Source organism: Aquila chrysaetos, chromosome 2, assembly GCF_900496995.4.
Source record: "Aquila chrysaetos chrysaetos chromosome 2, bAquChr1.4, whole genome shotgun sequence".
Classification (NCBI taxonomy): Eukaryota; Metazoa; Chordata; class Aves; order Accipitriformes; family Accipitridae; genus Aquila; species Aquila chrysaetos.
Window position 1 is genome coordinate 18348797 of NC_044005.1, and position 14182 is coordinate 18362978.

The following is a 14182-nucleotide window of genomic DNA, read 5'->3' on the forward strand; positions in this document are numbered from 1 at the left end:
CCAGAATGCTTCTCAATGTTTTAACTTTCTGAAGTGTATGTGTCATCAAGATGACACACCTTTATACTCTATTTGAATATAGTTCTTTTAACTTTAACTCTGATTTCTCAGAGGACATGTTGAAAATTGGTACAGGTTGGGTCCTGTCGTCGTCGTCCCCCCCCCCTGCCAACTCCTAAGATTCTCAACAAATCTAGAAATAAAAAAACAGGACTACTGTGGGGTTTTTGCTGCTTCAGTTTTAAAAGAACTTAATGGAGAAGTGTACTACTTCATGAAAAAGAAAGTGCTTTAAAATTCATGCTTAACTTCAAGAAAGGATTCTTTGTGATAGCTGGAACACATGATTTTCAGCAAGCACTAAGCAATGCAGTCACTTTCGTAATCTAGTTATATCTGCTTTCTCTTGCCCTCTTGTTCCTGTAACTGCTGATGTGGCTTAAGTTCTGGTATTTTGCTTATTGGATTTTCTTTCTTTCCAATGCAGTAAATCATGAAATAACACAGATTCATAAACCCAAATCATGAAGAACACTCTGTTCCTCATTTTTATATGGTACTAATTCAAACCAGAACCTTTCAGCTGTATCAGCTACATCTTACTATTATATCAAGATAATTTTGAATAATGATAGAGGTTGATTGCTTGCCAGGATTTAAAAAAAAAAAAAAGACTCAGAATAGGCTTTGTGTGGATTTGCATGTGTGTCAGGCTATATAATCAGCTGGTCCTTCAAAATTTCAGTTGTTTCCTTTGAACAGGGAATTACTTACCAACTACACAATTTCTTCAAGATATGCTGTCCCCTATGCATTCAGTCCTTTAGCGTGTATGCTCTTGAGATTGGAGACTTCCAGCCTCAGCAACATTTGTGAGTATTGCAGTATCTTTCTTGATTACCTCGTTCATGGGACAGGAGGAGGGTCAGGACAGGTAATGTTCAGTTCCTGTCAGCGTCTTCCTCTTGGAGGACACACACACCCCCCCCCCCCCCCCCCCAAGTAGGATAGTAAGAAAATTAGGTAGATAGTAAATGCACATCTGTAAAGGCAGTTGGAATGCCAACGACAAGCAACTTTCTCTTTGTTTTTAAGTGCTTGTCCCCTTGGATGTTGCTAGCTGGTAATTCCAGTAGTGATCCTGCGTAACAACCAGCATGACCAGGGCTGGCTTTGGACACTCCCCAGTGGATGGGAGCTGTAGAACTGTTCTGCTGAATGGGATTGTTCCTGAATTCCTTTGTGATGGCTCAGGGTTCTGTATTGGTCACCAGACCACTGCTCTGCTGGACGCAGGTTCAGGTTGTTAAGGCAAGCTGGTGGGATGTACCTTGGGGACTGTGGCAGGGGTCTGTTCTCACAAGTTCTTTCTCTTTTAGTTATTTATCTACCTAATCTCTATGAAAATATGTTTGTCCTTGCTAAAATTTAGTTGAAGTATTTGCCTACTGGGGTTACTGCTTTTAAAAGTTGAATTTTTTTTTTTTAAATCTCCCCCCTCCCTCCATGTACCAATTTAGTGCTGTCATCTCATCTTGCATTACAGTTCCACTTCCTTGTTACTTGAAAGGAACTGTTGGGGCAAAATAGCATAGCATTTTGGTCTGGATAAAAATCTTAAGCAAATATGAATAAGGTATGCTTGTGATACTTGTGTTGTCATTTACTCGTAGTAAATTTAAAATGCGTTAAGTAAAATGTAAAACCTGAAAAATCATGTTGGTACAAGTATGTGCATGTACTTTATATGATTTCCTACTTTGGTCTTAGTATTATGCTATTTCATAATCCTATGGCAACAACTCCAGATGAAATACAAAAAGGTCTTAAAATTTTAGAGAGGAAAAAAAGTAAAATGTTTTTGTTTGTAAAATATGTTGTAAAGCTCCCCACCTTGCCCTTTATATTAATTGGATCCCACTGGACTTCAGAAAATTTTGAAACCTTTGTATTGAATGATGACTGTAAACAAAATGTCACTGTTACCCAAGTCCATTCTGTACACAGACTTTTTGTTAAATCAAAATTCCCAATCCAGGAATTCCTGGCTGTCAGCCCAGACACCTCAGATGCAAGTCGTCTTAGGTTCTTAGGATTTTAGGATCAGTGTGACAAGTATTGAGAAGACTGAGAAACTTATTTCAGGTGCAGCAACTTTCAACTAGATTTGTGTTTATTTAAAATTTTATTCTGCTCTGAGTATCGGTATAATCTGAAAGTCACTTCTGTGCTTTTTGTAGCATTTGGGATGGTAATTTTGGCTTCTAAAGCTTCCTGGTTTCATATGACACACTTCATATACTATTTCTGCAGTGCAGGCTTTTTTTTAAACAAGCTTTGACATAGTTTAACTTTTTTATGTGTACGTGTATACATACATAATGCACATCTGTGTGTGCGTTGCAGCTCTCAACAAGAAATCATGTTTCAGTAGGTCAGCAGATGTTGAATTTAGTTTCCTTTTGATAATACTTATGTGGATGCACATAAACTCTTAACAGAAAGGCAAGAAAAATTTCATCTGTGGCAGTTTTTAAAACAAAAAAATTCCATGACTGTATTCTGAGGCTAAAATTAGATTAAAGAAATTCTTCAGCTAAGCCGAAATAGGGAAGCTTTTGGTATGCAGGATAACTTCTGCAAGAAAGATGAAGTCTGTCTTTCCTTTAGCAGCTAAAGATCTAATTGTTTATGGTTTGGGGTCATTTCTTCATTTTTACATTCATCTCCTCCTACCACTGTCTTTCACCATGGGAAACGGCATTCTTGATTTGGCATTTTATGTAATAACTGAGATGTATTTACATTTGTACTAGTCTCAGCAGTTACATGCAAGGCTGACTTCTGTGCAGGTAGGCTAGGTTTAGTGTAAAGGCTGAAGTGGACACTAGGAAAACAAACCAAACAAAAAAAAAAAAAAGCACCTAAATCCATGAGTGGTTCAAGTACACCTTGCTGTCAAAAGATACAATCCTGGCTCTAGCAGCTTGTTTCCATGGTCCTCTTTCTTTTTTCACCTGTGCTGGTGCAAGTATTTATGTGATACTGTAACAAACCAATTAGGCAACTGGTATTGTTTAAACTGAACCACATTAAAAACAACCTAGACAAAAAGTTTATCTGGTTCAGAGTATTTGGGCCATGAACAAATAAGGTAGGGAAAGTGGATGTGAGAATGAAGAGAGGAAGGCAGGGCTTCCTCCAGGACAGAGTTCATCACTGCTGCCAGCTTAGATTGTTTGGGAAATACAAGATGGGTTATACAATATTATCTTGTAAAATTTAGTGATGTAATAAAAAATACAAAGATTGTACTTTCAGCTCATACATGAGGTTAAGGACAGTAGTGGGACTAAAGCTATGATCAGTTTTGAGCCATGAGGCACGATACACTTTGTTATGAACTACAGCATGTTTGAATTCAAGACGCAAAATACTCTCAAGATGTCAGCCAGCATACACGTGACCAAGCAGTGCATAGTTAAATTTGAAAGGAGGCACAGAAGTTTTGGCATCTGTAAATGGCTGACCACAGTGCCTACTCTGCATTGAATTCCTCCTTTGCTGAAACCTGGCATGTTTGGTTTTACTTATATAAAGATATAAATTTATATAATATACTTATATAGTTTATATAAATGAATATATTTATGTATACAGCTTTAATATGACACTTTTTATACTGTCCTATATTACTTCAGTTACATATTTCAAATTTAGTGAATTTGTTTTGCACGATACTCACTTGGGCTTAATGTGTAACAGTGTTCTTGTGGTAAGCCTCTGAATAAAATTATTTTATATATTAGATGTTTTAGAAACTTTTTATAGTGTTTACGTTTTTCAGTTAATTTAAATCCTGTATTGCAAATTCAAGCATTGAATACTAATGGCATTGAACAGTTGCATTTATTACTTGATCACATTCCTTCCATCTTCTGGGGCATGCTTGTTGCCGAGAAGGAGGTGGAAGGTATTAACTTCAAACCTGAGACTTGGTTATGTATATTCAGTGCTTGCTAGCAAAAAAAAAAAAAACAAAAAAAAAAAACAAAAACCAAACAAACCCCCAAAAAACCCAAACCCCAAAACCCACCACTTCCTTTTTTTTTTCCTCTTTTACTTAGCTCCTGGGCTCTTTACTGTGTTAGGAAGAACTGAAAAGTATTGGCAGACATCTGATAGACAAGTTATCACACCACAGCTGAATGCAGAAGAGGAAAGTGGAATAGCAATGGCATTATTCCAGGACTCTGTCCAAATGAACCAAGTCCAGTTTTGGCTGAGAAAAGGGAAGTTGTTGGGATATCTACTGAGGATGCTGGCCTTTATTTGTGAGAGAGTAGGCATTCAAACTGAAAGGTTACTTTTACCTCCACAAAGCTTGTACTGAAATCACTTGGAGTGTCACTGTTTTGATGAAATTATTTTCTAAGTGTTTTTTCTTAAATCACCAGAGCTTTTCATGTATGGAGGAGAGGTCTGCATCCATATGGATTTGGTTATTTTAGAATAACTAGCTTATTTATGCACAAGGAAGAAAATTAGTACTTGCATTGGCTAAGACTGAACTGATCCAACAGCTTGTGCTTGCTGAGAAGATTTACAGGTGTTTGCTGGTGTGATGTTGCCCGTTTTGCTTGTGCTCTGGTTCTAACTTCATCTGGAGCAGGCTTACTGTTCATGTAGGAAGGTATTTTATTTTTGTTTCCTGATGTGTAGCAAGCTAAATCTGTGTAGAGACAAGTTCAAGAGAAGCATCAGGTTATATGCAATTGAGGAGACAGACACTGCCACCTAGCTAGGGAGGGCAGGCGTGGGAGCTCTCCCTTTCTGCATTTGCATACCTGTAGATTGGCTCAAGTTGGCTTGTATAATACCAAGAAAATTGCTATGTTGTTATGGTTGTGTCTCCTGCCTTAGCAGAATTCAGCTAGTGATCAGCAGGCTGCAGCTGTGTGAGGCAGACCTGGGCTCTGCGCTTTCTAGAGCAGTGATGCTGCCTGCACATCATGTCTAGTGTGAGGTGGTGTGGTTCCTTTTTGAAAACATCTGGTGTCGTAGACCACAAATGCCAAAAGGCCCGATTTTAGGAACCTTGTTCTAACGCATCAGATGGTTGGAAATCATGTACTCTGTCATGCTTTCACCGTGCTTCAGTCCCATGCCTATGTCTCACCTTTTCATGTACCCGCGTATATAAGCCAGGTTTCCAAACCCTCCTCTACTCTTCCTCATCATATAGTCAGCCCTCAAATCTTGGGGCACTTGTTCTGCCCCACTCCTGTGCCTACAGCAGTTTGCAGCCTTCTGCTTCCTGGCCTGTCTCTCACTTTCTGCTCCCCAGAATCTGCTTTGCATACTGCATTTGTGACTAAGAGGCCAGGTGTGCCTGTCCACTTAGAATCATATCGTAACTCCCCCTTCTGAACTCCTCATGCCAGAAATAAAGAGATTATTAAAGCAGGGGGAAGAGACTGGAACAGTGCTGCAGCTTTCTTGAAACACATGCTCTTGCCTGGCACTTACTTGTCCAATTTAACATGCCAGAGGTGTACTGAGGAAGGAGATGGAGTTGGGAGCGTATAGCAAATATAGGTACACCTGTGACAACACAGCAGAATTTAGCTACATGTTCACAATATTGAATGGAGCCCCAAAAATTCTTCATATAGACTTTACCTTTGTATCACTTTTATCTGCGCGTTTGTGTTTTGGATGAGGGCACATGTATTCAGTTGATAGTAGGCAGTTCTTCATTGTGGTAACTTTCATTCTGCAGTATTAATATTTTAACGCTGCTAATATACGAATAAATTGGAATGTGCTTGTTGTACGCTTAGCAATGAATCCTTGTTCAAATTTCCTCAGAACTGACTTCCTAAAAAGTTTTCAAATGCCTAATAAAACAGATGAATGCTTAAACACCTTATTTTTACTATTATAAACCTAATCCTTGGTACTAGTCTAAACTTGAAAAGTAAGACTGAATGAGAACTACATAAATGGCGTGAAATCAAAATGCAGCTGAAAGCAGTGATGATAGTATAACCTCCAACACAATTGACCTATTCTGCTTTCTCAGTCAGTATAATTCAATTTGGTATTTTTATAACAATGTGTAAATATCAGCATGTATGAAAAGTCTTTCTCGATATAGTTAAAGGAACGTATCTAGTCTAGACCAACTCCTACTTGAAGATTTCTTAGCTGAAAGTTTGATAGCCATCCTGTTCCTGGTTGCAGTTTATCATAGTGATTTGTGAATGGTTTGGAAAATTACAAATTGTTTTGGAAGAAAAAAAGTATTTTTGATCTTGGTTTAATCCTTCAAATAAAAAGCTATCTTGGAAATGTTTGGGGGTTTAATTTATGGAAATGCTATGTGCTGGAGGCATTTTATCTAAATCACATAATACCTACTGAAAAAAAATAATGAAGTAACTTACTGGTGGTTTTGTTCTTCAGAAATGGAGGAACAGAATGCTGGACCTGGGACTGAAGTTTTATAAAGGATTATGGGATTATACACTGAAGAGCCAGCAGGCGGAATGCCTGAGTGACTGAAGAAAATGGGTGCTAATGCATCTAACTACCCTCACTCGTGTTCCCCAAGGGTAGGGGGAAATTCACAGGCACAACAGACATTCATAGGTAACTCTTTTCAGTTTTCTTGTCACTTACCTAAATGACTTGCTGGATTGTGTATGCACTGGATATGATTTACTTGCAGTAGTGTTATGCAGAGCTTTTATTTTCTAGGTCACCAGTTTGAATCCATTCAAGCTCAATCGTGCATGAAATTTGGTACTGTCCAGTATCTGTTTGACCTACGTATGCAATGAGTTGATCTGCCATTTGCTAGTAAACAGATGCCAGGTTATTTAAATAAAATAAAATGGAGTTTTTTTGATAATTAAACCATGCATGCTAGTTTTCCCAGTTCAAGAGCAGTTGCTGTCTATTAATGCTATCTACCATTTTCTACTCTTCTCCCTCAGATTTTCTTTGAAACTGTGTTAGAGCATATAAAACTCCTGATCATCAGTATTCATTGTGGTATTGGCATTGTGTCTAATACCAGTGAATTACTTCCTTATTGCTAGGAAGGATATCTGATAACAAGCCTGTTAAAGTAACAGTCTTGAAGACAACTTTTTCTCCTGTTGCTTTCCTGTTCCTGTAAATGAGGAATGGGGGTAGTTACTGTCCTAACAGTATTATTTACAAGCAAGGACATTGCTTAACTGGAAGTGTGAGTTAAAGTGCTCTTAAGAAATTATTTTCTTATCCCAGTCATAACTGGGGCAGGTATTACCTTTATGTGCTTTTCAGTGTAGTGCAAAAAGACCTCAGTGTAGATCTAAGTACTGTCACACTATAAATAATAAATAGTTATGTGATGAATCTAAAAGAAGGCAGTTTTTGAGAAGATAAATCTTGCTTGAAAAAAACCCTGACAGCCTGAAGAATGATCTTAGCAGTAAATAACATAAATACTTTATAAACACTTTTCTCCTTTATGCCTTGGCTTGCAACACTGAATAAGTAGTTATTGATATTCAGTGTTACTTTTCTTAATCACCACTGAAAGCACAGTGATATCCTTAGCAGAGGAAAAATTGACTTGCTTTGTAATTTTTCTCTTGTCTCAGCTTTTGTGACACTCCTAACTTTTGGAGATCTGAGCAGAGGACAGCTCACAAACTGTACCTGTGCTCTGGGCTAAAAATTCTGCAGGTGCTGTCGTAGCATGTCAAGGAAGAACTGTTAGTACTACTAACATCTTGGATATCCATGGTGTAAAGTCCCCCTTAAGGCTTTATGTATTTTCAGTGTATCATAACTAACAGTAGTAAAAGGTCTGCCCCAGTTTATATATATACTTTCTAAAATCACAGCCAAAATGTTTTGATTTCATGTCTTGGGTGTTTTTTGTCTGCCTCTGTATTGAATGAAGAGAAACCCTTACAGACCTGAAAACAGGCAGATCTGCATGCTGAAACACCTTTTGAGCAGGTTTGAAGAGGGGAGAGTTCCAAAGGCTTCATTAAATTCCCCGGTAACTTTGTAGTTGGTATGTGGAAGGTTTTGTTGATGCTCTTCATTATTAAATTCAAAATTGAAAATTGCAGTTGAGACTTTTTTGAGGCAGGTCTAAAAGCATGTGGCCGTCTCATCCCAGGCAAGGAAAATGAGTGTTCTAGTTAAAATTCGTGCTGAAATCTTCTGATATTATGATGGTACTTATATGAGTGTGCTAGTAGAGTAAATGTACTATCTACATCACAGGTGTTAATCTGTTCTTCCCACTTTGTGGAGTTTGGCTCTTTCTCATCTTGATTCTCGTTTGGATGATTGGTCTGTGTAGCTGTCTCAGTAGAAAATAGATGTATCCTAAAATCAATAGCTGAGGTTTTCATCACTTGGCAGAATAATGATGTTTTAATGTTAAATCAACTTTTACAGATTTTTTTTTTAATTTTTTTTAAAATGTAGAAGGCATTAGATCTATTTACTGCCCTGAAGTAGCACTGGCAGTATGGGGGCTAGAGTTATAATAGCTGCATGATATGTATTAGTTGCCTTATTTCTGGAAACTGTATTCAGGGCTATGGGTTTGATTTAGACATGCTGCTTTACCATTAAAGTGCTGCACCATTGTGGTGGGTTGACCCTGGCTGCAAGCCAGGTGCCTGCCAAAGCCATTCTATCACTCCCCCCTGCCCCCTCCTCAGCTGGACAGGGGAGAGAAAATATAACAAAGGGTTTGTGGGTCGAGATAAGGACAGGGATAGATCACTCAACCAATTACCGTCACAGGCAAAACAGACTGAACTTGGGGAAAACTAATCTATTGCCAATCAACCAGAGTAGTGTAATGAGAAATAAAACCAAATCTCAAAACACCTTCCCTCCACCCCTCCCTTCTTCCCAGGCACAGCTTCACTCCCAGATTTTCTACCTACCCTCCCCCCCCTCCCGCCCCCCCAACGGCACAGGGGGACGGGGAATGGGGGTTACAATCAGTCCATCACACATTGTCTCTGCTGCTCCTTCCTCCTCAGGGGCAGGACTCCTCACACTCTTCCCCTGCTCCAGCGTGGGGTCAATCCCATGGGAGACAGTCCTCCATGAACTTCTCCAACATGAGCCCTTTCTGTGGGCTGCAGTTCTTCACAGACTGCTCCTGCATGGGTCCCGTCCTTCAGGCACAAACTGCTCCTGCGTGGGTCCCTTCCACGAGCTGCAGTCCTTCAGGCACAAACTGCTCCAGCGTGGGTCCCGTGCCGGGTCACAAGTCCTGCCAGAAAACCTGCTCCAGCGTGGGCTCCTCTCTCCACGGGGCCACAGGTCCTGCTAGGAGCCTGCTCCAGTGCAGGCTTCCCATGGGGTCACAGCCTCCTTCGGGCACCCACCTGCTCCAGTGTGGTGTCCTCCCCAGGCTGCTCCACTGTGGACCTCCATGGGCTGCAGAGGGACAGCCTGCCTCACCATGGTCTTCACCACCACCACCACGGGCTGCAGGGGAATCTCTGCTTTGACACCTGGAGCACCTCCTCCCCCTCCTTCTTCACTGACCCGGTGGTCTGCAGGGTTGTTCTCCTTACATGTTCTCACTCCTCCTTCTGGCTGCCGTTTCTGTGTGCCCTGCAACTTTTTTTTCCCTTCTTAAATATGTTATCATAGAGGTGCTACCACTATCGCTGATGGGCTTGGCCTTGGCTGGCGGCGGGTCTGTCTTGGAGCTGGCTGGCATTGGCTCTGTCGGACATAGGGGAAGCTTCTAGCAGCTTCTCACAGAAGCCACCCCTGTAGCCCCCCTGCTACCAAAACCTTGCCACAGAAACCCAGTACAACCATGTTACATTGTAAATGTAGGATGAATATTAAAAGCTGAGACCTGGTCTGGTGAAGCACAGTACTTTCATAGGATGAGGTCCCATTGTTAGCTGACTTAATGCTGAATTTGCTTACAGTTTAAGAAGAGGAGATATATCAGTAAAAATAATGCAGTGCTTTTACTGTAAAAATACTTTTCTTTTAGTAAAGGTTGAGCTAGTCATCTCCTTGCTGTTTTGTGTACAGCATTCAGGAGGAGGATTTCACACCATTTTCTAGGGTGGTACATCTGTTCAAGATGTATATTTTTAAATAGAGTTCTATAATTAGTTTTTTAAATTGTGTAGGCATGCAGAGGACTAGACAGATCCCATTATTCATTGTCAAGTGCCCAAGTAGTTTCTCTTGACAGTCATCTGTTTCTTGTAAATATTTATCTGTTCAAAGCTAGATATGGTCTAGGGGCATGAAGTAGCTATTGCTTTTTAACAGCATTTAAGAGATTGGTGCCTTTTAGTGTAGAAGTGGGGTAGAAATTTCTGCTTCCTGCTTCTGATGCTGCTGCCCTATGAAGGAATGCAGGCAGGTCAAAAAGGGGCTCTTCAAAATTCTTTCTTTGAGGGATACAGAGCCACCAGCTGTTGTGAACCCAGGGAGGCTATGCTGGTGCATCTCTACCTCTGCCTCTGGCAAAAAGCAGTTGTGTGGTGGCACTTTTATAGCAGTGTTTTATCTATTTGTAAGGGTTAATAGCATGGTTTGCAATACTTCTGAAGTTAAATCTTGTAAGTAGCTCAGGATACACAAGGTTTGAAAGGTGTTTTCGTATCTTGTGGTGATTCATGTGCAAGTAATACCTCACGGCAGCCTTCAGGGAAGAAAGAAATTGAGACTTGTGGTGTCCTAGTTTTTCTTTAGCGGAATGTAAGAGAATATTCTGCATAGTCAAATTTGCAATTAGAATCCAAAATACTTCAAATAGAAATGAGCTGGCATGTTCTCTTGGAGCAGAATGTATCATTATAGAGTGACCAAAGTGTAGTTATACTTTTCCTGTGACATGTAATTGATACTCTTTAAATGGAGCAGAAATTCTGGGCTTGTCTCTATCAGCAGGAGACCGACTCTCTACTTTTTTGTTGTAATACCTAGTATAGCACATGGGAGGAATTTTTATGGTGGATATTGCAGCACAACCTCTTTGTTGAAGTAGTCTTGAGTTACTGCTGTTCTCTTCATTTAAATTGATATTTTTTTTAATGTCTTAAAATTTCAGTATGATTAATAACACGTTGCCTGATCAAGCAAAATTTAATGTAGCATGGATAAAATGGTTAGAGGGCTTTCCTCAAAGAAAGCAAAGTTCCTTCCCAAAGTTTTCACTAATAGATGAATCATAAAACCATTTTGTTGCATGATTTGGGGGAGTTTTAATTAGCTTGGCATAAAAGCCAATGTATAAGGTTACTTAGAATTATTGAAGCTTAAATAATAAAACAGTTTACAGAAATCTTAGATTGCTACAGTTGCCGTGCTCTCAAAGACAACTTTGAATTGTTCCTGTCTCTCAAAGTTCAAGAAATGCTTACCTGAAATAACATGGTAACTAAAAGCACTCTGTTTTGACAGACTGGCCCATAACATCACTGTCAAAATAGCATAGCAAAATAGCATCACATCAAATCTACCTGAAACAAATGGAACTGTGAGAAAGCAATGATAGAACAAGTTATAAAAGCCCCAAAAACTCTGGTGGTGGGATGTGTTTTGAACTTAAAGACCCAAAAAAGACAACAAGTAGTGAAGCTACAGAAGTGTACTAATGGAATTGTTAACTGTTCCCATCAGAAAATGGACAAATACTATTTCAGATGAACCTGCAATTGTTATTATCTGTATACCATTTGCAAATTTTCTTCTGGTTTCTTCTTTTGTCTGGAAGTAGTTGGGTGTTCGTACATTTTTTTTTTTTTCTTTTTCTGTCATGTCTGAGGTTTTTCACCATCTGGCTTAGAGTGAAAATTCTGTAAATAAAGTTAAATTAGAAAAGAACCCTTTAATGTGAGAGTCATGCTTCTGTTTAAACTATAGTTTTTAACTACTTTTTAATTAAAACACTACTTCAGTTTTCCATTACTTCTAGAAATGCAGATTGATTCCTCTTTTTCTTACTAAATTGCTGTCAGTGTTACTGTATAGTAGGCTCAAACTGGCAATCAGCAAAGGTTCGTTTACCAGAACAGGTCAGGTATGTAACACAGATAACGTTGAGGTGAATCCGTTTTTCATTTCATGACATGTTTCATTCATAACATAACTTCACTGTAAGTAATTTTTGAGGGGACAAATAATTATATGTATACTTTAATTGTATAATGCTCTGTTCAAAGGACATCTTTAATACTACAGTAAAACTTTCATTCTCCATATTCTTTTAAATGGGGTGTACGCACAAATTATCATCTATAGTTCTGTGGAAAGGAGTCCATTTTTTGTGTTTGACTTTTGGCATTACTTGATTATCATATGACAGGATTTTTACTTTCTTATTAAATTTGCATTGAAAATTAATTCATTGTCCTCAATTTCCCTGAATGTTTTGGTACTGTGTTCTCTTTTTTACCATTTTTTCTTGTGACTGTGATAACTGTCTGATGTCAGGTATGCTTTTCTTGTTGAAATGACACTTAATGCTAGAAGAACAGAATTTGAAAAACATTTTGAAGGTGGAGGGGGGAGGTGCTACTATTTCACTGAGAACATACAAGTTTTTAAAAAGGCTGTATTTTTCACTTCCTATAGTTAATACAATGATATTTGTAACATTATGACCACAGTGTTCTCCTCCTGCTTAGGTGAGTGTTCCATGTGCTGCAGAGCTACGTCAACTGGCACTGGTTGGTTCTTAAAATTGAGTAAATTTTAAAAAAAAGTATAAACTTTGTAGATGCAAAAAGAAATTATTTTTGTTCTGAATGGCCAGAGAAGGCTTCAGTCAGGTTTCCAACTTGTTGAATTATGTGATCTGAGGAGAAGGAAAACCTGTGTAACCTGCAGAGGCATTAATGGACTGTTTAGGTGTTATGGACCTTCCCTTTAAATTTAAAGAATAAACGTGTTCCATTTTCCTTTTTGCCTTCAGGGACATCATCCTACTCTCATCAAGGTTATGGCTGTGAATCAAAGCTGTATAGCCTTGACCATGGCCATGAGAAACCTCAAGACAAGAAAAAGAAAACCTCTGGCCTTGCCACCCTCAAAAAGAAATTCATTAAACGTCGGAAATCTAGCCGATCTGCTGATCATGCCAAGCAGATGCGTGAGCTCCTCTCAGGCTGGGATGTCAGAGATGTTAATGCATTAGTAGAAGAATATGAAGGGACTTCAGCCTTGAAGGAACTTTATCTACAAGCTAATTTGGCAAGACCAGAAGCCAGAACGCTACAAAAAGACATGGCTGAACTTTATCAGTACAAATATTGTACTGATGTAGACTTAATATTTCAAGAAACTTGTTTTCCTGTGCATCGTGCGATATTGGCAGCAAGATGTCCATTTTTTAAGACGCTGCTTTCTTCCTCACCAGAGTATGGGGCAGAAATAATAATGGATATTAACACAGCTGGCATAGATATGCCTATGTTTTCAGCTTTGTTACACTACCTTTATACAGGCGAGTTTGGAATGGAGGATTCAAGATTCCAAAATGTTGATATCCTTGTGCAGCTTAGTGAAGAATTTGGAACACCAAATTCCTTAGATGTTGACATGCGTGCACTGTTTGATTACATGTGCTACTATGATGTGGTTCTTAGCTTTTCATCCAACTCTGACTTAGTTGAAACTTTTGGTGGAAGTCAGAACTGTCTAGATGAAGAGCTCAGAGCTCACAAAGCTATTATTTCATCACGATCTCCATTTTTTCGTCACTTGCTGCAGAGGAGGATACGAACTGGTGAAGAAATCACAGACCGAACTCTACGAACTCCAACTAGAATTATATTGGATGAATCTATCATACCAAAAAAATATGCTAAGGTCATTTTGAACTGTATGTATACAGATGTGGTGGACCTCTCAGTTTTGCACTCTAGCCCTTCAGTGGGCAGTTTAAGTGAAGTTCAGGCTCTTGTAGCAGGAAAACTAAACATGACTAGGGCTGAAGAAGCTATGGAGCTTTATCACATAGCACTGTTCTTGGAGTTTAACATGCTTGCACAAGGTATGTAATACTGTCCTTGCTGTAGAATATATGACCTTATTAGAACAATTTTTTAGCAATTTTGCAGTGTAAGTATGCCTATTGAGTCTTGCTATCAGTGGCTGACAATTCCTTTAA

At 39.1% G+C, this 14182-nt stretch overlaps 1 protein-coding gene across 4 annotated transcripts in view; it reads left to right on the forward strand.

The window, feature by feature from the left end:
• BTBD7 (BTB domain containing 7) overlaps window positions 1-14182 on the forward strand; it is a 60464-nt gene that overhangs the window by 14642 nt on the left and 31640 nt on the right. For 3 of the 4 annotated variants that reach the window (XM_041127111.1, XM_029996082.2, XM_029996088.2), the window contains exons 2-3: window positions 6469-6654; window positions 12986-14065. In XM_041127111.1, the coding sequence (XP_040983045.1) occupies window positions 6573-6654; window positions 12986-14065 (1162 nt within the window). In that variant the 5' untranslated portion in view covers window positions 6469-6572. Of the gene's footprint in view, window positions 1-4341; window positions 4363-6468; window positions 6655-12985; window positions 14066-14182 lie in introns of those variants that run through there. The other variant, XM_029996064.2, reaches the window with a different exon arrangement.